This window comes from Ursus maritimus, unplaced genomic scaffold, assembly GCF_017311325.1.
Source record: "Ursus maritimus isolate PB19 unplaced genomic scaffold, ASM1731132v1 scaffold_1, whole genome shotgun sequence".
Taxonomy (NCBI): Eukaryota; Metazoa; Chordata; class Mammalia; order Carnivora; family Ursidae; genus Ursus; species Ursus maritimus.
In genome coordinates this window covers 6791503-6816171 of record NW_024423343.1, presented here as the reverse complement: position 1 = coordinate 6816171, position 24669 = coordinate 6791503, and the positions used below count along the sequence as shown (strand labels likewise).

The 24669-nt window shown below is 42.7% G+C and overlaps 1 protein-coding gene across 7 annotated transcripts in view; it reads right to left on the bottom strand.

Annotated features, from left to right (window-relative positions):
* Window positions 1-24669, bottom strand: part of USP40 (ubiquitin specific peptidase 40) — a 75538-nt gene that overhangs the window by 24009 nt on the left and 26860 nt on the right. For 6 of the 7 annotated variants that reach the window (XM_040638806.1, XM_040638815.1, XM_008690313.2 and 3 more), the window contains 9 exons: window positions 20075-20375; window positions 16924-17005; window positions 15242-15413; window positions 12671-12755; window positions 11376-11446; window positions 10382-10701; window positions 7890-8013; window positions 6384-6441; window positions 624-677 (listed from right to left, as the gene is read on the bottom strand). In XM_040638806.1, the coding sequence (XP_040494740.1) occupies window positions 624-677; window positions 6384-6441; window positions 7890-8013; window positions 10382-10701; window positions 11376-11446; window positions 12671-12755; window positions 15242-15413; window positions 16924-17005; window positions 20075-20375 (1267 nt within the window). Of the gene's footprint in view, window positions 1-623; window positions 678-2828; window positions 2996-6383; window positions 6442-7889; window positions 8014-10381; window positions 10702-11375; window positions 11447-12670; window positions 12756-15241; window positions 15414-16923; window positions 17006-20074; window positions 20376-24669 lie in introns of those variants that run through there. The other variant, XM_040638839.1, reaches the window with a different exon arrangement.

Sequence of the window (24669 nt, the reverse complement as noted above, 5' to 3'; positions counted from 1 at the left end):
AGATACAACTCCATCAAAAAATTGCCCAAAATGAGATCAGCTCATCAGAAAGACAGGTGTTTTCCCTTGAAAACAGACATATATGAAACTGGAGGGAACTGTGTTAAGTGAAGTCAGTCAAGCAGACAAAGACAATTCTCAGATGGTCTCACTCACATGTGGAACATAAGCAACAGCACGGAGGAGCACAGGGGAAGGAGGGGGATCAAAGGGGGAGAAGTCAGAGAGGGAGACGAACCATGAGAGGCTATGGACCCTGGAAAACAGACTGGGGGTCTCGGAGGGGAGGGGGTAACAGGGTGATGGGTACTGAGGAGGGCGCGTGTTGTGATGAGCACTGGGTGTGACACGTAACTAATGAACCACTGAACACTGCGTCCAAAACTACTGATGTACTCTACAGAGGCTACCTGAACAGGATAATAAAACAGAAGTGTTTGAATTTCTGGTTATGATTTCTGTAATATGTGAAACTGCACTGGGACGATAATATGTCCAGTAAATTAGTTTCTAAAAGGTAATTTAAGGATATTAGGTACTGGAAGCCATCATTTAAAGTAAAAGTGTCAAAGACCGATAGTGTGAGCGCGTGTCGGTTTTTGAAGGCTACCACGAGGATTTACCTGGACAAAGCAGCTTCCCATTTCTATCGATAGGCCTCAAACAGCTGTTCTCAGCTACAAATAAAAAGCAGCTGGTTAGTGCATCAGAAAAAACTAGAGATGCTCCACTGTTACAATCAGCAGAAAGCTACAAAACAAAACACCCCCATCAATCAACCCCCCCCCCCCCCCAATATAGGCAGTCCTCAGTCCACGCAGGAGCGCAGGGCGACGAGGAGGCCTGCCACGCCGAAACCACGCAAGGCTGGCCTAGTCACCGTGAGGAACTCTGCAGCTGTCCTGGGGCCTCTCGACGTTGTTGTTCAAACAGTTAAATCTCCGTCGGTTACACGGGTATAGTGAAATTTAAAAAACAGTAAAAGTATTATTTATACAGCAAGTTAAAACACTAGAAGCACTGAGGTTTTTTTTTTTTTTTGGTAGAAAACATCAAGAGTAGTTTATACAGGGCTCACTTCTTGCTGGAGAGCTTACAGTATGGAGCGAGCATCTTTTCTACCCCGAGCGATCGTTTGCTCTGCTTCCAAAATGTCCTATTTTGTGCTTTCAACCTCATGAAAGGTCTGCAGGAGCTCCTTCGATGTGAGGGTTTTTGCCAGCATCACCTCCTCGGTGATATCATCATCCTTTTTGTCACAACCACTGTCCTCACGTCCCTTCATGTCCCCAGGCTGCGGATCTTGTCTCTGGAGCGACAGCAGCGCCGACGCCCCCACGGCCAGCTACGTCTATCCCTCCGTGGACTTTCTCTGCTGCACCTTCACCTTTGGGAAGCGATTTGCTTCACCAGGAGTGCAAGACGCCACGCGGGCTTACCAGGGGACAATGGGGACAGCAGACCGTACCCTTCGCTGTGGTGCGATGAACACCAGACACTTCGGAGGGAGGTGATCGGTCACCGATCCGGAGGCACATCTGCTACTTGAGGGGCAGCCTGTGGAATGAAGAGCTGGCGGCAAAGCTCACGCTTCATGCGGCTGCTCGCGCACGTGCAGGTAGCGGACGCCGGCGCCACGCGGCTGGGTGGCTGACCTTGGTGATGAGCCTGCTAACTGAAATGCGCGGACTTTCATGCTTATGAAATGGATTAGGGCCAGTGGGCCCTATTTTTGCAGGTGCAAAGAGTCCTGCTTTGTGGGAGGGAGCACTCCGGGTTTTGAGTCCAAACGAATCCTTACAAAGTCGGGTATGAGCCGGGGGCAGGGAGCAGGGGTAAAGCCTTCTGGGAGGACAAGGACGTTGGGGGCCTCTGAGTCCGCACTCAGACCACAGCAGATCGCTGAGGAGTCCAGAGTTCCACACTTACACTGTGCTACTGTGCGGCTAGCAGACCATGCCAATACACGTTTGACCACTGAGTTCTTCAATTAAAAAAAACGCATCAAAATACTGCCTCCTTACGGTATTCTTCCAGTTCACAAACCGTGCATCTTTGGGCCAGGCACCGCACCAGAAGCGACGGCGCAGCCAAGGGCGGAAGAGCCACGGACTCTGCCCTGACAGCGCCTCGTCGGATGGAGCAGGTGGGCTGCCACTCAAACCCTGGCGAAGGTAGGCGTGAGTGCGACAAAGCAACATACAGGGTATCAGGAGAATAAAAGAGATGCTCGTGGAGACCGAGCGCTCAGGGATGACGGCAAGTAACAATTTAGCTCAGGGCAACTGGGGGGCTGAAGTTAGCAGAGGGGAGGAAAGGGGACAGAGTTTTGGGAGAGGCTCTGAGAAGCCAGGCGTGCGGGGGTGCGGCGGGAGAGCTGGCACACTCGGACCTCTGAAAGCCAGCGTGGAAAGTGTGCTGGAATAAGCAGGAGAGGGGACCACAGGGGGCTGCGAGGCCGCGGTCAGACGAGGCCGGCTCTTGCAGGCGGGGTTGAGGAAGAAGCCTGCGTGCGATGGACAAGCGTGGCAGGGCACTGGGCAGGGGCCTGACGTGATCTGATTCGCATCCATTTAAGATCACTTGCTAGAAGGAGAATGGCTTGAAGGGGGGCAAGAGTGAAAGAAGGGAGACCTGCTTCCTGGGAAGATGATGAACTATTCATCTTAATAAACCACAATAGCACAGGTCCTGCTGAAGTGTACAGTCTGGTCTAAACACTCAGCCACCACCAGCAAACCGAGAGAGGATTCGCATCACCCCCCAAAATTCCCCCATGCCACCGTGCAGCCAACGTCCCCCCGCAATCCAATTCTCCACCCCTGTACCTAGAGCACGGGGTTTCTGTTCTGAATGTTCCACGTAAATGAGCCCTAAGAGTACGTGCGCTTTTGCGTCCAGCCTCTGCTTTGCGCGCTGAGTCCCCGTCGTGCAGGTGGTGGAGTTCGCGGCTCGTGCGGATAAGCAGCGTCCTGTTGTAAGGGCACGACGCAGCTTGTTCACCCGCTCACGGCTTCCGGACTTCTGCGCTGTATCCGCCTGTTCGTTATGAACATTTACATAGAGTATTTGCAAGGACATGGCTGAATTTTTCTTGGGCGAGCACGTAGGATGGGTAAGTGAATGCTTAAATTCCTAACAAGCAAGCTAACTCCTCCCCATTTTGCACTCGCGCGGGCCACCGTGGGAGCTGCTCACATCTTCGCTAGCACTTGGTTTTGTTGGTCCTTTATTTTCACCCTCCGCTGGGTGCGAGGCAGGGCGTCACGGCGGCTTCCGTCCGACGGCTCAGCAGTTTGACGGCTAATGAGACTAAGCGTCTCTCCTGTGCTTACTGGCCATCGGCCGGTGGGTGTTGTTTTGTAAAGTGTCCTCCCCACTTGGGCTGGGCTGTCTTCTGATTAAGTTATAAGTATTTTTCTTATATAACCTGGATGCAAGTCTATGTCAAACGTGCTACAATTTTTTTTTCTCCCAGTTTGTGACTTGCCTTTTTAAATGCCTCTTGAAGTACACAAGTTCTAAATTCTGATATTGCCCAATTAATTAGTTTTTTCCTTTTATGGTGCTAGAGTCCTAACTAAAAAAAAAAAAAAGTCTTTTCCTCACGATAAAAGTAACAAAGATTTTCTCATAAGTTCTCTCCCAGAAATTTTATAGAAATGGTTTTAACGTTTAGGTCTGATCCATTTTGAATTAGTATTTTACATGATGTAAAGCAAAGCTAGAGGTTCATCTTTGCACCTTTGGATAGCTAACTGGCCCAGCACCTTATTTTGAAAATACACTATTTTTCCCCATGGGAATACCTTGGCACTTTTGTTGAAAGTCAGGGGACTTTAATATATTTGCACCTATTTCTGGATTCTTGATGTAGTTCCACTGTAAATATTTTTGGCTCAAAAACCACACATAATCTCTATTGCACATTCGTCTTAAAAGGAGCCCTTTAAAAGTGTGAAAATTATTCTTAGCTCACTGCACAGAAACAGGTTAGAGGCCTTGTTGTTACAGGTTATAGGCCTAGACAGCTTGCTGACCCCTGCTGTATGTCTGCTCCTATGCCAGGACCCACTGTCTTTTTTTTTTTTTTTTTTTTTTTTTTAAGATTTTATTTATTTATTTATTTGACAGAGACAGCCAGCAAGAGAGGGAACACAAGCAGGGGGAGTGGGAGAGGAAGAAGCAGGCTCCTAGCGGAGAAGCCTGATGTGGGGCTTGATCCCAGAACTCTGAGATCACGCCCTGAGCCGAAGGCAGACGCTTAACGACTGAGCCACCCAGGCGCCCCAGGACCCACTGTCTTGATGCCTACAGCTCTACAGGAAGTCTTGAAATCAGATAGTGTAACTCTTGACTTTATTTCCGTCTCCCCTCAAATTATTAGGATACTCTAGGTTCTTTGCATTTCCACGTAAAGTGAATCAGCTTGTCAATTTCTACATAAAACCTGCTAGGACTCTGAGTGAGGATGCCCTGAATCTACAAATTGATTTTGGGAGAATTTACCTCTTAACAATGTCATATTTTCTGACCCAAGAACATGGTGCATCATTCCACTTATTTACATGCTCTTTGATTTTTCACAGGGATATTTTCTTGTTGTCAGTGTATATGTCCTGCACATATTTCATTAAATTTATCCCCAAGTATTTCATGATAGCCAATGCTATTATAAATGTTTTCCTAGGGGCGCCTGGGTGGCTCAGTCGTTAAGCGTCTGCCTATGGCTCAGGGAGTGATCCCAGAGTCCTGGGATCGAGCCCCACATCGGGCTCCCTGCTCCGCTGGGAGCCTGCTTCTTCCTCTCCCACTTCCCCTGCTTGTGTTCCCTCTCTCGCTGCCTATCTCTCTATCAAATAAATAAATACAATCTTTTAAAAAATAAAAAATAAAAATAAAATGTTTTCCTAATTTCATTTCCCATTTTTTTGTTAGTAAACATACAATGGATTTTTGTGTATTAATTTTGACTTCTTGTTAAACTTCCTAGTTCTAGTAGCTTCTTAAGAGAATCCTTTAGATATACAGACAGTAAGCACACCAACAGTGCTCACCAGCACTGTATTAGGAAAATCAAACACACAAGGAGAGTAATTCATACCCACTAGCATGGCTACAATCAAGAAAGCAGATACAGACACTGGCAAGGATACAGAAAAACCGCAATGCTGGCACATTGTTAGTGGGGACGTAAATGGTTCAGCCACTCTCGAAAGAACGGCAGTTTCTTACAAAGTTAAACACAAATTTGCCATATGACCCAGCAATTACAATCCTGCAGATCTACTCAAGAGAACTGAAAACATGTCCACACAAAGACTTACATGCAACCGTTATAACAGCATTATTCATAAAATCCCCAAACTAGAAACAATCCAAACGTCTATCAAGAGGTGAAGAAACAAAATGTGACACATCCACAGAGTGAACACTAGTCAGCAGTAAAAAGGAGCACGCTTCTGACACACTACATCACGGGTGAACCTCAAAACTGGTGTGCTAAGTCAAAGACGTCAGCCACAAGGGAGTTCACATTCTATGGTTCCATTTACTTAAAATGTCCAGAAAAGTAAGTCTAGAGAGAGAAAGTAGATGAGTGGCTGTTGGGGCTTGGAATGCAAAAAGGGGAACAAGGAGTCTTTTTGGAGCAATGGAACATTCTAAAACTGGACTGTGCTCGTGGCTGCACAACTCTGTACGTTTACTAATCATCACTGACTTACGCTCAGAACGGGTGTTTGATGGTATGTAAATTATACCTCAATAAAGCTGTTAAAGCAAACCTAATGCTGAGTGAAGAGTTTCAGAATATTTAGTATGACCGAATTTAAATATGAAAACACAATATACACACATATATACACCTATATATGGAAACGTAATATAAACAACAATATGAATGCATACGAACACACCCAAATCAGATATACTGGTTGCATCTGGGGAGGGAGGGACAGTTGGTCTGAGGAAGAGAATGTAGAGAATTTTAACTTTATTTGCAATGTTTCAAACAATAAAAACATGATATAATGTTAACATTTGTCCATGTGGGGTGGTAGGTGCATGAATTTTCCCTAAATTATTTTTTGTACTCCCGTATTTTTTTTTTTTTTAAGATTTTATTTATTTGAGAGAGAAAGAGAGAGAGAAGGAGCACAAGCCAGGGGAGAAGCAGAGAGGGAGGGAGAAGCAGACTCCCCACTGAGCAGGGAGTCCGACACGGGACTTGATCCCAGCACCCTGGGATCATGACCTGAGCCGAAGGCAGACACTTAACTGAGTGACCCAGGCACCCCTGTACTCCCATATTTTTTTTAACCAAAAATCAAAACAAAACTAAATTAAACCAAAAAACCCCGAAAGCAAACGTAAATGATTACCTAGTTCCTTGATTAATTTTAATTCCTTTATGGCTTTAATTCGAATATCAAACACCACCTAAAACAGAGAAATAAACTAGTGACTCTGTGTGCGTGAGAACAACAGGAGGGGAGGGCGTGAAGGCTGTCAGTGTTCGTGTACACAGCTCAGCTGACTTACCAGTTACTGGACAGAAGTTTCTGCCTACTTGAAAAAAAGATTTTTTTCCATCTCAGACATTCATTTCCTCTCTTCTACCAAGTTAAAAGCAAAAACTGGGATCTTAATTGTTAAGGCTTTACCAAACTGATGGTAACTAGAACGGAAAGATGGAAAGCTCAAGAAATAATTCTAGCTACAAAGGCAAGAAGCTGAAAACCCACACTAGCCTTTCTAACAAGAGCTAACAAAAGAAAATGCAATTAATTGTATTTCTTTAGGTTAAGAACGATGAATTTAGGGCCAGTGAACATAAAAAAATATAAAAATGGACAACGCTAATCCAAGGGCACTATTTAAAATTTTTGTTTAAATTACTTTTAGATTGTTTTCTTTTCTTTTTAGTTTAGGCTAACTGCCTCTAGGGCATAAAACTGGACATTTAGGGGTAAAAGTGATGTCAGCGATCACGGACTTGACCCTCCCAGCAGCGCCCCACACAGCACCAAGAAGGAACGAGGACAGGAGGAACCAGGACTTCACCAAAGCCTCCCACTTAGGGTCAGGGTGGCAGGTCTGCCGAGCTCCAGAGCTGGCTTTACACCGTCCCCTCCACGGTACCAACAACCCTAATGCGCCTTAAGAAATCAGAATATCTATAGAAAACATTCTAATAGGTTTCTTTTGATACTACAGAAAAAACACTTAATGAATCGAGACTGCACGTATGTAAAAAGATGTTTCCCAGAATGATGTTTAAGGCAACCAGGGTCACAGTCTTCAGTGGAAAACTGCAGGACTCCCTTTTAAGAGCAGCCGGCTTTACATAGAGCACAGAGTACGACGCTGAAGGACTGAAGATCAGCTTAGAAAAACCACCACCAAAAAACAACACGACAACACGAAACATATATGCCTGGTTTAAAAAACAGAGAACAGATTGTGGGGAAAATAGCATTTTATATTTATCAATGCTAGGGGATTCCATGAACTAATTAAATAGGTAAATCCTACATTCTAATTGCACCTTTGGATAGAAAAAAGGCACATACCTTCTTGAAACATGCGAAGGGCTAATATAGGCAAACGAGCGGTTGTCAAATGTTAACAACAAAATGTTGGTTTCCTCCCCCCACATTTTTTAAAAAAGCAAGCCCTAAGTCCCACGTGAGGCCTGCACTCATGACCTTAAGATCAAGAGCTGTGTGCTCCGCTGACTGGGCCAGCCAGGAGCCCCAAAAAGCTGATTTCTTAAGATCTAGAAGCCCATGAGACAAGCGTTCTGGAAGATTTCAGGTCCTGCTTTCAAAATCAAACACTGTTAAGCCAGAACACTGTCCACCGGACTTGAACTGGAATCTACTCACTGTGTTCACAGTTGCTGATATTTTAACTTGCTTCTCTTCGGATTCGAATTCGCATAAATTCTGAACTTGGAGCCAGCTCATCTCATTCATACCAGTGAACCATCTCCCTTGTGTGAGCAACGAACTGTAGGAATAAAGACATTTAAAAAACGTATCTTTACTCGGTGCTTCTGTGGATCAGAAAAGCAATACCTTTCCTTAGGTAGCACTTCCGAAATTCTGCGCGTGTCCTCTGATGTGAGGAATTAAAGGTGAGCAAGGCCCACGGAGCCGGCGTGAGGACAGCGGTCTCTGCAGGGCAGTGCTAGGCAGCTGCGCGGGGAGTGCGTTTCGGGGCTCCAAGTACGCTCTGACTTACACAAATAACTCGTTACCCCGTTTTTTGTTTTGTTTGTTGTGTTGCCACATGTTTCAGGGAGAAGCGCTGTCACGGAATAATCCGCGGCCACTTCGGCCTGCGCACTGGGACCCCCGGGCGAGCTCTCGGAGTACCAACGCCAGAAGCCCGCCCGGGATTTGGATTCAGTTTCATAACAGGACAGCCGTGCACAGCTGCAGAGACAGCCGCTGCACAGAAGTGCCCCATTTAAGGGGTGTGTCATTCCCATCGCACCTGCTGTACGTTTATATGTTGGTGACGACGGCCTACGAGAACAAGTAGGTGTCTTGCTCTAACAAAATTTCCCTACACATAGTAGTAAAGGGTCTTGAGTAAAGGAGTGGCTTTCTATTCACACAGAGGCGCTGAATGGGTGGGCGGAGTCCTCTTGGGAGCGTGTACCAGAGCCCCGAAACACGATTCCACCCTTTATTTCAGCTGTTCCACCCTGGGACTACCCCTAAGTGAGCAATCCTAACGACAGCGAAGTTTGAGGCACAAAGCTGTTCCCTGAAGACTACCCTGAGGCGGTGAGCGACTGCGTGAGGACGGGGCGACAACAGCCCATCTGTCACCGCACGCAAACCCTCTATCAGCACTGAGCTCCCAGACCCTCTGGTTCTAGGAAGCCGGTTTTTGCAGAAGAAGAACTGAGCAGAGGGAGATGAGGGGACTTGCACACGGCCACACCGTCAGGAAGTGATAAAGCTGGACACGAGCCCAGGCGGCCGGCCTGCGTCCTCGTCCTCACCCCTGCACAGACTGCCTCGCGCGGGAGCGCGGTCAGGTAGGCTACGACGTCCACACAGACCACTACGGAGCCGCGCCACGAGGTCTGTGAAGAGTCTACAGACGCAGGAGTGAAAAGCAGGATGCAACTGTCCATGAAATAATCACTATTAAGCTTGAAAAGAAAAAAACCTTCAAAACAAAAAAATCAATTATTTGAGCTCAGGGCAACAGGAGAGCTAATGGTGACTGACCCTGCACGGGTACTGCAAGGACATTTCGGGCCTCCGGTCTTCACGTCTGTATTTCCCAAGTCCTAACACATGTCCTATTACTTTTTTAAACTTAGTTTGGGGGGTGAGGGGGGGAGGGAGAGGGAGAGAGAGAATCTTAAGCAGTCTCCACGCCCAGCACATAGCCTGATGCGGGGCTCGATCTCAGAACCCTGAGATCATGACCTTGAGCCGAAATCAAGAGTTGGGACACTTAACCGACTGAGCCACCCAGGCGTCCCACGTGTATTACTTTTCATAAAGGGACATATAATAATCTTTTAAGTAAACAAAGTGCAGAAATAAATGCCTGGAAAACACTTGTCCGAAAGAGTAATAGTGATAAATACAAAGTAAAGACTGTTCTAAGCGCGCTGCCTCTGTGTCACAGCCGCTGTTAATGACAATATGGAGACTCTGACCGATCAAGCAGGGAACGGATCTGTGGCTTGAAATGTCAAGTCTTCAGTATAAGGAAACCGGAGGGTTACAGGGCAGGACACACTGACCACAGAAACGTACCATAACAGACGCAGACAACAAAACGGAGACAGGCAGCACTTCTGAGCCTCCAATGTGACTCGCAGGAACTAAGAATATGATCCCCCACGTAACTGCCCTCCCTGGGCAGCTGGGAGGGTCCCCACAGTCAGAAAAAGGATTACAATGAAAAACTGAATTGCCTTATGGGAGTCTTGTGAGAAAACTGACAAATTTAGCTAGATCTTAATATCCTCCTCATGAAAAGATTCAGGAACTTTCTTTGTGAGAATGTACCTTCAGTTTTGTAGTAAGTGCTAGCTGGAATTCATTTTACAAGATTCTGCTTTATAAACCACTAATCCAGATTATATCTCATCTATATCTACATTATTTAGTGACCTCATTTACCAACAAATAAAAATTTTTAAAAAATCACATTACAGTATCATCTTCCTCCAAGTTGCCTAACCCAGAACACTCCTGTATGCGATATCCAGGACACAATGGTTAGAAACCAAAGGAAAATACTGAACTCTTATCAGTATTAAAATAAAGCTATCGAGTTCTAAGAGACAGAACTATCATTAAAATAACTTAAAAAGGAATTCTCTTATGTTTCAGCAGGGTACCTGTTATCATCACTGGAATCCTGAACGAGAACCGAGCTCTGGTTCCGGAGGCCCTGCTCTCTGAACGTCTTCTTCAGGTCTTCCTCGGGAATGGCGACCCAGTTCTCTTCCCCAGCAGGGTCAGTGGCGCTGATGAAGAGGACCCCCACGGGCACTGCCAGGGCTGTGAGCACGGCACCCACTTCTGCATTGGACGGAAAGACATGTGGAGACTCCACCAAGCGCGGACACCTTTCCCCCTCGCTGCTTGTTGCTAGATGAAGAACGTGTAAGAGCAGAGGTTCGCAGTCACTTCCGGTTGGAATCGGGATGCCACCAACCTACGATAATACCAAGACAACCTTAGTATAGTTTCCGTGCCAAAATCAAGTCAAAATAATCACACAGTAAAAGACGACTCTTAGAGAATTATTTTTTTTTTCGAGTGAAATGAAGTTTTCACGAATGTCTTGTATGTATCAGAACTTTAGCTTTTTCCTTTGAAACTTTCTCTCAGCCATCTTTTATTTTCTAGGAGAGCAATGTGGAGTGGAGACAGATGTGAGTCCTCAGCAGTGGTAGTAAAGCCTTGGGGGGAAAACAAAAGAAGAAAGAAAAAAGCCTTGGAAATATATGAGACGGACCAAGGACAGACCAGAATGGGTGAGATGCTGCTCGCCCCTTTCCTGACCTGGAGAACCCCCTCCGCTCCCGGAGGCTACTCCCCTAACTCAGGGTAGCTGCCTGCCCCTCCTGAACCCCCTCAGCAGCAGCTGTGTTAGCGGGATCATCTGGACCACTGGAGGGACAGACCGACAGAGCCTCCGGCCCTGCAGACACACTTGACCAACATCTCAGCAAACGACTAACACTGACTGTACCTAAAATCTGTCAGACATTTCAGATGTTTTCTGGTATCTAGCTGCCTTCAGAGATGCTGAATAAAGTTTTCTTACGACACTTAAAAAAAAAAAAATCCAAAACCATCGTGAATGTTTCTTCAATCCGTTCTTACCTCCACCCCATTCCATACAAAGAGGTCTTCCCCGTCCGCAATCTCCAGTTCACACAGCGTCAGGTCATCTCCTAGAAGATGAGCTCATCAGTGAGACCATTCGCCACAATCACCAAAACAACTGAAGGAAAGAAAGAGCTGAGACACTTAAATATATTTGTTTGAAAAAGCATTCTCATCAAGGAAAATAAAGAAAAAGGCAGTAACTGTATTATGTTGGTAGTATTTAAGATTATTTTTATCTTTATGCTTTTCACCACACTCTTCAGGTTTTTTGTTTCCCGCCTTAGGTAAGCGTCTCCCCGTGCTGTTACGTAAGCTCCGTGAGCTCCGTGAGCACCAGGACAGGAGGCGCCGACTGCACGGGACGGTGTGTGCGGGAGGGAGGCTCAGGCAGCACTCAGCCCCAGACCCAGCACTAACTGGCTGGCTGTCCTGTGCACTGCGGCCCCATGTCCCGTTTACTTGTTTAGGAAATGCAGGTAAAAGAATTTTGTGAAAATCAAATGAGATAATTTACATAAGACTTCTCCCTGGATTTGGCGCAGTGAAGTCCACCACAGTGTCACTGCAGCTGCTACTGTTACTACCGTCTTGCTGTTATTCACAGGTAGTAAACACCTCTACGCTCGCCAAGTGCTGTTTTGCTACAAAATCTGAAGCTGAGAGTTGGGAGAAAAATAAATCAAGCCATATACACAAGATGTTAATGGTTTGAAACTGTTTTGCTAAAAAAAAAATCTGTGGTAATACAAAAAAATTCCACAGACTTTTATCATTTTTTGTTTTTTTAAAAGATTTATTTATTTGAGAGAGAGAGAGAGAGAAAGAGAGAGCAGCAGGGAGGGGCAGAGGAAGAGGGAGAGAGTGTGTCAAGCAGACTCCCTGCTGAGCTCGGAGCCTGACACGAGGCTGTTTCACGATCCTGAGATCATGACCTGAGCTGAAGCTTCACCGACTGTGCCACCCAGGCGCCTCCAGAGCCTTTTAAAAAACTGGTCTGGGGGAGAGGTGGCCTTCATTTCAAAAAAATAGAAAATATTTCTGTGTTAGCAAAATTCACACGTTAGAGAAATCAGATAAATTTTTTAAATCTTTTTTTTAAATTCTAAATTTTTTAGAATTTTATTTTTTTTAAATTCTAAATTTTTGTTTGAAAACCGACCATGTGATGACAGCCTAGGTAAGAAAGTAGTAGGTCAGGGGAAAGACTGGCTAAGAGCAGAAAATCACAGGTGAGCCCCACAAAATACAAATATAGGAAATGAGGTGCGGTGTTTTAATATTTATCTTACCATCAAGCATCTGGTAAACGTGAAGTCCTGCTGGTACAAACTTGGCCACACTAAGAACCATATCTCCTTCCCAAAATTCTAACAGCTACGGAATATTAATGGAAGAAAAGAGAAATGAGAAGTAACATAAATATCACATTTCCAGGTAAAAGAACACCACTGTACTCTTTTTCCTATGTTTAGATGATACAGGGAGCTAGCAAATGAGTATGCCCCTCCCACCCAACACCAAAAATGTGGCAAGAAGACATCACTCGGTGCTAAATTAGCCAAATCCAAAGATGCTCCATCTCATCCATTAGTGCCTGGAGAAGGATGACGGACACAGTGAACACGAGGACCACCGTGACGACTGTGCTAATTTACAGGAAGACCGCTTTTATCAGAAGGCAAACAGATCAACACGCCAGCCCAGATATCTTTGTCCAAAAGAGCAAAAATCATTTGTTTAATTAGCACCATTCAGGGAAAAGCAGCACGGACCCTAGCACACATCAAAATTCTCACTAATCTGAAACGAATGTTTTGAACCATAAATTCAAAAAGTGGCATTACCACTTCCTATATGACCATGGATTTGTTTTTTAAGTTTCTAGATCCAAGACTCTGGGGACTGGTCATCTCACCAGAATAACGTCACCCATAAAGTCAGTCATATTTCGTCTCTCTCCACAATAGCACAAGGTAGTTCTCTTCAAAAGAAATTTCCTGGGGCGCCTGGGTGGCTTAGTCAGTTAAGGGTCTGCCTTTGGCTCAGGTCATGATGTCAGGGTCCTGGGGCCAAGCCCCACATGGGGCTCCCTGATCAGCAGGGAGCCTGCTTCTCCCTCTGTTCCTAGCCCTGCTCACGCACTCCCTCTCTCTCAAATAAATAAATAAAATCTTAATGAAAAAAAAAAAAAGAAATTTTCTCTTTAGAAGTGATTAGTTAACTGCACCAATCTTGTAGCCGCCTGCCAGGGGCTTACTTCTAAGAAAACAGAGATGTGCACGCCAAACACCAGAAAGCAGACTGGAGCGAATCAAAAACCTATGAAAGTGAATAGGCCTTTTCCATTTGAAAGGTCCCCCTGGACAGGGTCAGCCCCCCTGCCCACCTACACCAACACTGCAGGACGGGCTCAGGGATGAACTTTTAATGGAAAAATTCAGAAACAGTAGGAAATTTTAGAAATCCTGATACTAATCCAACACTGAAATATCATTCAAATCAACTAAAATTAACAAAGAAACTGGCCTGCTTTGCTTTTACAAGAGAAAAATTAAAAAAAAGAAAGCTAATGATTTGGGGGACTGATGAGAGTTTTCCAGAAAATTAACTTATTTCTGCAAAAAATAAAAGACTACATTTTCTTTTTTTTAAAGATTTGAGAGACAGCACGAGCGAATGTGCACACACTAGGGGGAGGGGCAGAGGGGCAGGGAGAGAGAGAGAATCTCAAGCAGACTCCCCGTTAAGCTCAGAGCCCAACTTGGGGCTTGATCTCACAACCCTGAGATCATGACCTGAGCTGAAATCAAGAGTCAGATGCTTAACTGACTGAGCCGCCCAGATGCCCCAAAGGCTACATTTTCTATTTTCCTTTTCCTTGATCAGGAAGTAGTGAGAGGTGAAGAAATGTGATCAAAAGGAAGGAAAGAATAAGGAGACCAGGGCTGAGGCCTAGTTCTACCACACTTGGAAGGCTGACCGTGGGAAAGCCACTAGATCTCTCTAAATCACAAATTTTTCACCTTTAAAATGGGGTTAGCTTGCCTTTAGGTTACCCTGAGATTAAAGAACCAGAGGACATAATTTATATGAAGACACTATAGTAAAATGAACAGCACTGTTGTCATTAAAACACACTTGGATCGATTATCGGAGGTGAAGATTTACAACGATGCTTGTTTTTACTGCACAACAGAAGGTATTTTCCTTCCCTGAAAAATTTTAATAACAAATGCTGTCCTACACTTAGGAAAGGGAGAAATGTTACTTGCTTTTGTTTGTTTAGTTTTTGGTTTTAGGCAACATACTTATCGTTTTTTTAAAAAAATGATTTTATTTGAGAGAGAGAGACAGAGAGAGAGAGCAGGAGGGAGAGCATGCATGAGCGGAGGGAAGGGCAGAGGGAGAAGCAGGCTCCCCGCTGAGCGGGGAGCCAGATTCAGGGCTCGATCCGGGGACCCTGGGATCATGACCTGAGCCGAAGGCAGACACAACTGACTGAGCCACCCAGGCGCCCCAGCAACGTGCTTATTTTTACTCCTTCCAAAAAATAATTTTATTTTCCAAAAAAGAAACAGCCTTATACTTTTTCTCTCCCCAAAATAAAATGTACCGGCTGATTCTCCCCGAAAGCCTGCTGGCAGGACAGCGTGGGCACTGCCTGTGTAGAAAAGCCTCTCTAAAAGACACACAAGTGAGGCGAGAACATCTGGGTTGACCCTCAGGAAGCAGCAGATGCAGGATTTTCTTAAGTGCTTTGAAAAATAAATAGTTGAATCCTAAATGGGATTTCTGAAAAGGAGAATCCAGCTTGAGCTGGACCTTCACGTCTAAATGAAGAGGAAGCACGGCTAAATTACCTGGAACATTGACTGTCGAAGATCTCCTAAAGTTTTTCTTTTATCAAAGGTTAAATCCCACACGCTTTCTGCTTGAGAGACGATTGGGTGCAGAGCCCCGTTGAAGAAATGATAATGAGGGCCCAGGTGCAGACGCAACTCAAGATTATTATTTGTAGAATCCCATTCTGCCCTTTAAAGAGGCATAAAAAATACATAAATGCTCTGTTTTTATAACACACAGTTTCATCCCAAACCAAAAATACTTGATTTATAAGATAAATAAGTTCTCTGTTCTACCTAGTTATTAATGTCCTTTTCTTCCATGCTCCAAAGTTGACTCATTTTAGTTTTCTCAATGAATAGCAAAATTTCAGCCCTGCCACCATGAATTCCAAGGAAAATAGATTTTAATACACACCATGCACTATTACTCTAAGTATCGAAACTCAAAATCTTCCAACCCTGAGAAAGTAGTTACAAATATGCTAGAGACCTTTTCCTGTAATTGTGTTAAGTGCCAGATTTACAAACTGCTGTCTCCTCCTTACTTCCACTAGGCCCCGCGGACTCTTCTGTAGCATATTTAAAGTGGATCTCACGATCCCCCAGTCTGCTCTCCCCAGATCGAACACCCTCAGCAATAGTCCGGAGCTGGTGGCTCTTCTCCGAATCTGCTCGGCTGCCTTGGAGCCAGTGCCCGACAGCCCACTCCAGGCAGTCTGGCCCACGGAGAGCTGGATGAGGGCACCGCCAAGCTCGGACACCCCCAACGCAATTCTATTGATGTGGTCGAAGACAGCACTAGCTTTCTGATGGCCACGTTAAAAAGCTTAGTGCTGGCTGGCGAAACCCCTTTGGCCGTTGCTGTGAATGCCCACTGCTAGTCTGCACCCACTCGGGCAGGTTGTTTTCCCTATTTAAGATATTTTACCCTAGTTTTTATATTTTTAGTGTCTTGGTTTCCTTTGATAGTGGTTTGCCATTCAATCTACCTGCTCCTTTTTTTCCCTAGTTTTAAGCCAATGATAAAAATGTTGAACACATCCCGGCTACATAATCAACCAGCCACGCGGGTCCACAAGGAGGCCACGAGAACATCCACTTCCCTAACCCAGTGCCCTGCTGACCCCAGCAGAGAGCAAATAAAGACACAGTTCTTCAGGGTCCAAGGTGAGACCTCAAAAGAGAACATGAGATTATCAAGTCCTCACAAACCATGCCTGAGATAACCTATTACAAGTTTCTGCCTGAACTGACATGAAGCCTGGAAGTTTGCAGAATCCACATTTCTTCCTCTTAGCCGCCTCTGGTCTCTGTCACTAGGTGCTGGGTCTCCATAGCTACTTAATTTACGAGGGGTGACTTTCATGCAGCTCTCTCTGCACCTTGGGAATCACCTGACGGGCCAGGATACAATCCACTTAACGTCCTACGTGCTCACCGATTTCTCTAGGCTTCTGAGGCTCCATCCCTACTCGGTAATGGCCTTTTATGTGACCTCGTTTCATTCACTCTCACCGATGAGGCTGATTTCAAAGTAAGATACTCTCCCTACAAAACTTCAGCAGCCACACAGGCACTGGCATTGATTAGTTGGCTTTTATCTTTTTTAATTCTCATGATTGAAGACTTAAGACCTAAATGAGATCCTCGTTCTCCAGAAAAGAACCATTCAAACTCTAAAAGAAAGTTCAAATTACCTTTTTGTTTGCAGTTCAATGTTGGCTGCATCCATCTCATTCAGCAAATGACGTGGAATCCCGTATCTTGGATTAGCTCGAGCTGTGAACAAAACGCTTCATTAACTTGGGCTGACTACATGGACCCTGGCTGCTGGGAATCTGCGAAGATCGCACTGGGAGCTAGGAAGCCTCGACTATCTTTGTGAATGCTAACTTCCTGTGGATCTCAGTTTTCCCATCTGAAAAATGAAAACATTAGAGCAAATGGAAGATAAACAGTTCTTTATGCCATGCTAGAAGGATCCCATTTCTTTAGTTCTCTTTAAATATACTTTTTAAAAAGAGCACCTACTATTTTCCTCCTGATAACAAATGTAGTAATTGCTGCTGTAAAAATTCTGGAAATTATTTTTACGATATAAAAGATATTTTTATAGCTATTACCTGTAATGCCATTCCTAAGAGATACTGCTAAAATTTGTTATCTGTACTTCTGGTCTTTCTTCTGTACCTACACAATGCATCTGTACGCACACACGTAACTACACACAAGTGTGTGCACACACACGCACACCCTTATTTAAAGCGACTGGGATTACATATAACAAATCTGTAACATGCTTTTTCACTTCGTGTTTGTGTTTCTCCAAAGTTTTAAATGATTGCATAGTAGTTCATTCTATAAGTAGCATAATTAATCTAACCAATCTTTTTCTGTTAGATATTCAGGTGATTTCTACTCATTATTTTAAAATAATGGGAGTAACAAACATCTTTGAACATGAATATTTATACACACCTCTGATTATTCCAAGACAAATTTGTAGAAGAATTACTGGTTTCAGGGTTTTATTTTTTAAAGATTTTATTTATTTATTTGATAGAGAGCAGAAAAGCACAAGCAGGGGGAGTGGCAGAGGGAAAGGGAGAAGTAGACTTCCCGCTGAGCAGGTAGCCCAATGTGGGGCTCGATCCCAGGACCCTGGGATCATGACCTGAGCCGAAGGCAGTTGCTTAACCAACTGAGCCACCCAGGCATCCCTGGTTTAAGGTTTTTAAATACATATAACCAAACTGGTTATAGGACTTTATATACCTACCAGCCGTAGATGAAGTGCCAACTATTGAGAACAAGATTAACAGAAACATTTAACTTGGTAGGAAAAAAGTGGCATCTCATTGCTGTTTCAATTCCTATTTTTTGATTATGATTTAGGTTGAAGTCTTTCTTTTTTTAATTTTTTTTTTTTTTTTTGAGAGAGCGAGCAAGCATGAGTGGGGGATGGGGGAAGAGGGGCAGAGAAAGAGGGACAGGCAGACTCCCCGCTGAGCAGGGAGCCTGACGCGGGGCTCGATCCCAGGACACTGAGATCATGACCTGAGCTGAGGCAGATGCTTAATCGACTGAGCCACCCAACTGCCCCTGATTCTTTTTGTTTTTTCTAGTTTATTGGTTGTTCCTATTTCTTCTTTTATACATTGCTTATCTATATCCTTTTCCCAATGTTCTATCGAGCACAATGGAATATATGTAAAAGCACTCTGCAGACGGGAAACAGATTTGTCATACATTTTGCTGTTTCCCACTAGGCTTGTCATTTGCCTTTTATATTGTTTAAGGTTTGTAATACTTTTCCTTAATTTTTCTTTCTTTGCTTTTAAGCTTAGGAAGGTCTTCTCTACCTTAATATTAGAAAATATATTTTATACATTTAAAGGTTCCCTTTTAACATAAACATTGAAAGAACTCAAATTTCATTCAAGCGATGATTATAGTCACTTGACTACACTGACTGCTAATTCAAGTGACTGGCAGCTAACCAACTTCCAGCTCAGCTTCTTGAGTAATTCACTTTCCTCCTGTTTATCTGAAAAGTCACTTTACCACGGATTAAAATCTTAAAAATACCTGGGTGGATTTCTGGGCTGGCTCTACTCCAATGATGTGTCCCCCTCTCTGCATGAGCACGGCACTGTCTGAATGCGGGAGCTCTACAAATAGGTTTTTACTGATGGAGTCAATTCCCTTCAGCAGGCCCTTCTTCAGTTTTCATTAATGTTTGTCTCTCTAGATGAATTTTAGAATCATTTTGCCAAGTTTCATCCCTTTATCTCCACAAAAAGTCCATCAAGATTTCTGCCAGACCTTTATTCAATTCCTAAGCTAACTGGAAAACTATCATTCAGTACATAGTAAAAACATACACATACTAAAATCCAATTCAGGGAAAAAGACAATACTCCATCTGAACACATTCTTTTTTTGTTAATACGTATTTCCAGAACTGTAAATTCTGCTTCAGAATATTTTTATCAGAGCCACGACTGTATTTTTTTCCCCTCAGAAAAATAAAGCCTAGAATTTCTGGTTAAACAGAATAATTATGTAATTGTTTTAGAACCAGAAAGTTTATTTCCTTTGACTCACATGCAAATTAGTAACTTCTTTCTTCTTATTCTTTATAAAAATGCTTACTACTCCCATTTTCTAAGAACAGTGTTCTCATTTGTAACTACAGAAATGCCTCTATCTAAGGAACTTTCCTGGTTAGGATTTTTTTTACTTTTGAGTAGACTTTGGGAAGTGACCAAAGGCTCACATACTGACTCATGTCAGTCGTCTCAATTAAAAAATTTATCATTGTGGGTCTCAGTGTTTAGCCTCCCTGGTATGAGCTGTCGTAGAAGGTTTAACAAAGAACGCTTTGAAAATATTTCAACTGCTCATAAAACACATTAATTACTTTGAAGGAAAAGAAAAAAGAGGGCAATAAAAGGGCACATATGAAAACAAGACCAAGGCCACTACAACTCAAAGGCGACATACGCATGGCCAAATGACACAGCCAAGCCTAAGCACAGGGCAGTCGTATACAAGTTGGTCCACACAACAAGAAACCATTATGCAGTCCAAGAAAACCCAGTTCTGAAACAATAACCATGGCCTCATATCATTAGAGGGGAAAAATAAAATAGAAATATATAGTTACAAAATGACAGACTGTTGGATTTCTTTTGGCATAATGTATTTCTTACTGTTAGCCTGAAAATATTTTAAAATGTTCCAAGAGTAAACTTTCTTTTAAAAGGGTAAAAATTCAAATAGCATTCAATATTTATCTTCTAACATCATCAATTTGAACAAATAGGAACATTTCTCTTTCCATACCTTCTGGGGGTCTCTGCAACTGGGATTTCCGATAAAACAACATGTAGGCACTTTCTTTACCCTGGAACTGCCGTTCAATGTCTTTTTCCTTGATTGGTTGGACTTTGGAATCATTTATATCAAACCAGTGGGAACAGGAGGGTCTATCATTTAATCCTGGGGATTCTGAAGTAAGTGTCTTGGAAATGTGTTGATCATTCCTTTGGAAATCAGACTCAGCCTGGAGAGAACCGTTCTTCAATAGACTAACTGTACTTTCATCCGAACTGAGTAGAAATATCTGGGAATGAAGCTGTAAGAACTATACGGAGACAAAAAACAAATACTAGGTTAATAAATTTTTTTTAATTGGACATAATAAAAAAACTACATCTTCCTTTCTGTGACTAGATATTTGAACTTCACCTTTATTTTTGCCCTAGCCAGCTAGGAGGGAAAAAAATCCATTTGAGTCATGATAAAACATTTAATGAAAACCAGAGTGCGCTCTGTTAAACAGTCTAATAGTCACATCAAGGGAGAAAGCTGCCATGGCGAATCTAAAAAATATGTTACTTATACGTCTGTGACACCATTTTAAAAAAGTACTAAAACAGATTAGGTAGAACTAACACTTCTGAGACGTTTAAAGCAATCTAAACAAGGCACAAAGGTAATCACACAGTGAAGCACTACAGAAGAGAATTTTAAAACTAGTGACTCAGACAAACCCTGCTGGAATAAAGTCAAAATTATAAGCCTACATTGTCACGTAACATTAACTAAACCGACTGTTGTCTGTCCAGGAAACTGACAGGTTAGCTCAGGAAATCAAAGCACAGAAAGCTTACGTCTCAATCCCAAAAACTATTTCTCCAAGTTCTAGCTAAAGGATTAGGAAGAAAAAAGCATTTTTCCTCACTGCCCATCCCCCCTTTCCATCTCTACTCTTCTCTCACTCCCTGATTGCTGTGTGGCCTTGTGTCTCCTCTTCTCTCAGCATGAACTTACTTTATACAGAAAATCACTTGGGAGGCATATGCAACATCTGCTTAGCCCATCGATCAATATGGAAAGGTGATTTTCTCATTTTCCACTTGGACAGAAATAATGTGTAGCAGTGCCAATGCTATAATCAAAGTATTGTTTTATCACAAACAGAAGGAAATAGGTCTACGACCCAAAGACAATATTGTTAATACCGTGTATAAAAGATGGTAATATAGTGTTGCAGCTCATTTGTTTAAGGTATAATCAAATAACAATAATCAGAGAATAGCCGTTTTTTTCCTTTGAGAAGTGAGGATTAATTCTTTCCAGCCTCAAGCTTCAGCGGAGTCTGGTCCCAGTAATGGCAGAGAACTTTTACTGGACTAACTTTTCTGATAAGAAATGATAAACCCTAAGTGAAATAAGTCAAGCAGAGAAAGACAATTATCATATGGTTTCTCGCATCTATGGAACATAAGAACTAGGAAGATCGGTAGGGGAAGGAAGGGATAAAGAAGGGGGGGTAATCAGAAGGGGGAATGAAGCATGAGAGACTATGGACTCTGAGAAACAAACTGAGGGCTTCAGAGGGGAGGGGGGTGGGGGAATGGGATAGGCTGGTGATGGGTAGTAAGGAGGGCACGTATTGCGTGGTGCACTGGGTGTTATACGCAACTAATGAATCATCGAACTTTACATCAAAAACCAGGGATATACTGTATGATGACTAACATAATATAATAAAAAATATTATTATAATTAAAAAAAAAGAAATGATAAACCCTAGACAAAATAATGAAAACAAGTGTTTGGAGAATAACCAGAAACAGGCTTAAGCAGATGGGACATAATCCTTCAAGAGGGACGCAAACTAGGTGAGTTTTACATGAAGCCACTGGTTCCCACTTTATAGCGTGCAAGGTGGGACTGTTCAAGCAAAGCACAGGAGTCTTACTGAGCTGAGGAAACAGAATCTGAAAATGCCGGAGAGGCTAGAAAGTGAAAGAGAAAGAGTTGCATTAAGGAGCCCCGAATCTATACCAAATCCCCCTCAAATCCTTGGCTGACTCCTGATCGGTACGTGGACAGCCCAAGACGCAAGAAACCCCACAGAAAGCAACAGCTAGTAGATTCACGATTTGAACAGAGATCTTGGCAGAGATTTCTGGGTAGAAACATGAACATGGAATTCTGACAGGATAGAGGCATATGACAAACATCTGAGGCCTTCTGTTGAAATCCCAGAAGGGCCTTAGGCCAGGGGCTGGTAAGCTTGTGAAGGACCAGAGAGTAACTATTTTAGGCTTTGTGAGCTTAAGAGGCAAATTTGAGGACATTATGTAGGTACTTATAAAACTAAAAATAACTATTTAAAAATGTACAGATAGCTCTTAACTCAGGACTGTACAAAAACAGGCAGCAGGCCACATTCTGCCCCCAGGTCACCGTCTGCTAACCTCTGCCTTAAGAGGAAGAACCTCACATTTTCCCCAGGACTAAGAGCAAAACTGCAACAGACCCACCCATACAAAGCCCAGAATGAAGCTTCCATAGGACCAAGGAGATTCAACAGCCTCTTAGAACATAATGCAAAACTCTAATTTCAAGAACAATGATATAATCCACAACGTATGGTAGGCAATATAAGATTAAATGACACACAAACAGGACAGTGTGATTCATAATTGAGAGAGGATACAGTCAATTCATAAGGGAAATAAATAATCCAGATATTATGATAGTGAACAGCTATTAAAATATTTCATTTATATGACTTAATAAAACCAATTATATCTTTAAAAATTAATTTATAGGAAAGGATGAACAGAGTGGGTTCAGATACGGAATTTCAGCACAGAAATGGATACTCTCAATTAGAGCTAAGTGGAAATTCTAAAGCTGGAAACTACAATATCTGAACAAAAAGTTCACTAGCTGGGCTTAATGGAAGATAGATGGATATAGAGAAAGAAAGAACCAATGAACTTGAAGATGGAGGAATGTAAATTATCCAAGTTGAAGAAGAGGTAAAAATTAGAAAAAGAAGAAAACCTCAGTTATTTAAGATCTGTGAGGAAATCCTAAATGGTCTAATTTATATGTAACTGTAGTCCTAAAAGGAGAAGAAAGAAATAATGGGGCAGACAACCAAGTTGAAAATACAGTGGACAAAACTGAAGAAAGACCTCAAGCTATGGATATAAAAAACTTAGCAAATAAACACAAAGAGCACCACACTGAGACACATTATTGTGAAGCTGCTAAACAACACAGAAAAAAGAAAAAAATCTTAAAAGCAGGTGGAGAAAAAGACACATTATGCTCAAGTGACACTAGACTTCTAAGCCAAAAAAAACGAGAAGCCAAAACATAATGGAATGACATCTTTAAGGTGCTGAAAGGACAAAATAAAAACTATTAAACTAGAATTTTATATCCAGCAAAAATATCCTTTAAAAAAACTGAAAGCAAAATAAAGATTTCAATCAAACAAGAGCTGAGAATATTTTTACCAATGGGGTACGTGGGACCCCCCACATCCTCTAAAGACTTAATTCTGTGAGATTGCAGGGAAAGGATACTAGATGCACAGCTGAATGTGCGAAAAGCAGCAACGAACACCACAACGGATAAATATGAAACACTAGTTTTTCATTAATTTCTTTAAAAGTTGCCTAAGTGTTTAAAGCAAAAAATAATATTAATAAGTAACGTACAGTAGAATTTACATGTAAAAGGCAACAGCAGATAAGATGGAAATGGGGAAACACAGTTTTACCACCACATCTTACACTGTTCAGGAAATGGTATACTATTAATCTGTAGTTGGTAATATTGATTTATGTACAGTATAATCCCTAGGATAAAAATATTAAAGAAATATAGCAATATATTGGCCAACAAAGTAAAGACGAAAGACTAAAAATCACTTGCTTAACCTAAAGGGTGAGGAAGAATGAAGGAGCAAAACACAGAGGAGGCAAATAAAAAACAAATACCTCGATGGTAAATTCAAACTCAACCATATTACTTACTACCTTAAAACAAAATGGACTAAACGTTCTAATTAAAAGAAACTATCAAACTACCATCTGGTAGAAAACAGATGGACAAATAGAGTAGAATCAACAAATACAAAGCTGCTTTTTTGAACAGTTTAATAGATGTGCTAAACCCCTAGGCAAGACAGATGAAAAGGAAAGCTAACCACACAAGTGATCAATATCAGAAACGAAACAGGGAACATAACACCTGCTCCTATGGACTTTATAAGGATATTATGGGGATATTTCAAACAACTTTATGCTAACAAATGTTACTTTATTTTTTAAAAAAGATTTTATTTTACTTGAGAGGGAGAGAAAGAGAGAGTGTGTGTGTGTGAACACGAGCCAGGGGAGGGGCAGAGAAGCAGATCCCCGCTGAGCAGGGAGCCGGACTCGATCCTAGGGATCACGAACTGAGCCAAAGGCAGATGCTTAACCAACTGAGCCATCCACCAGCAAATTTTACTTTATTTATTTGTTTGTTTGGGTTTTTTTTTTAAAGATTTTATTTATTTATTTATTTGCCAGAGAGACAGCCAGCGAGAGAGGGAACACAGGCAGGGGGAGTGGGAGAGGAAG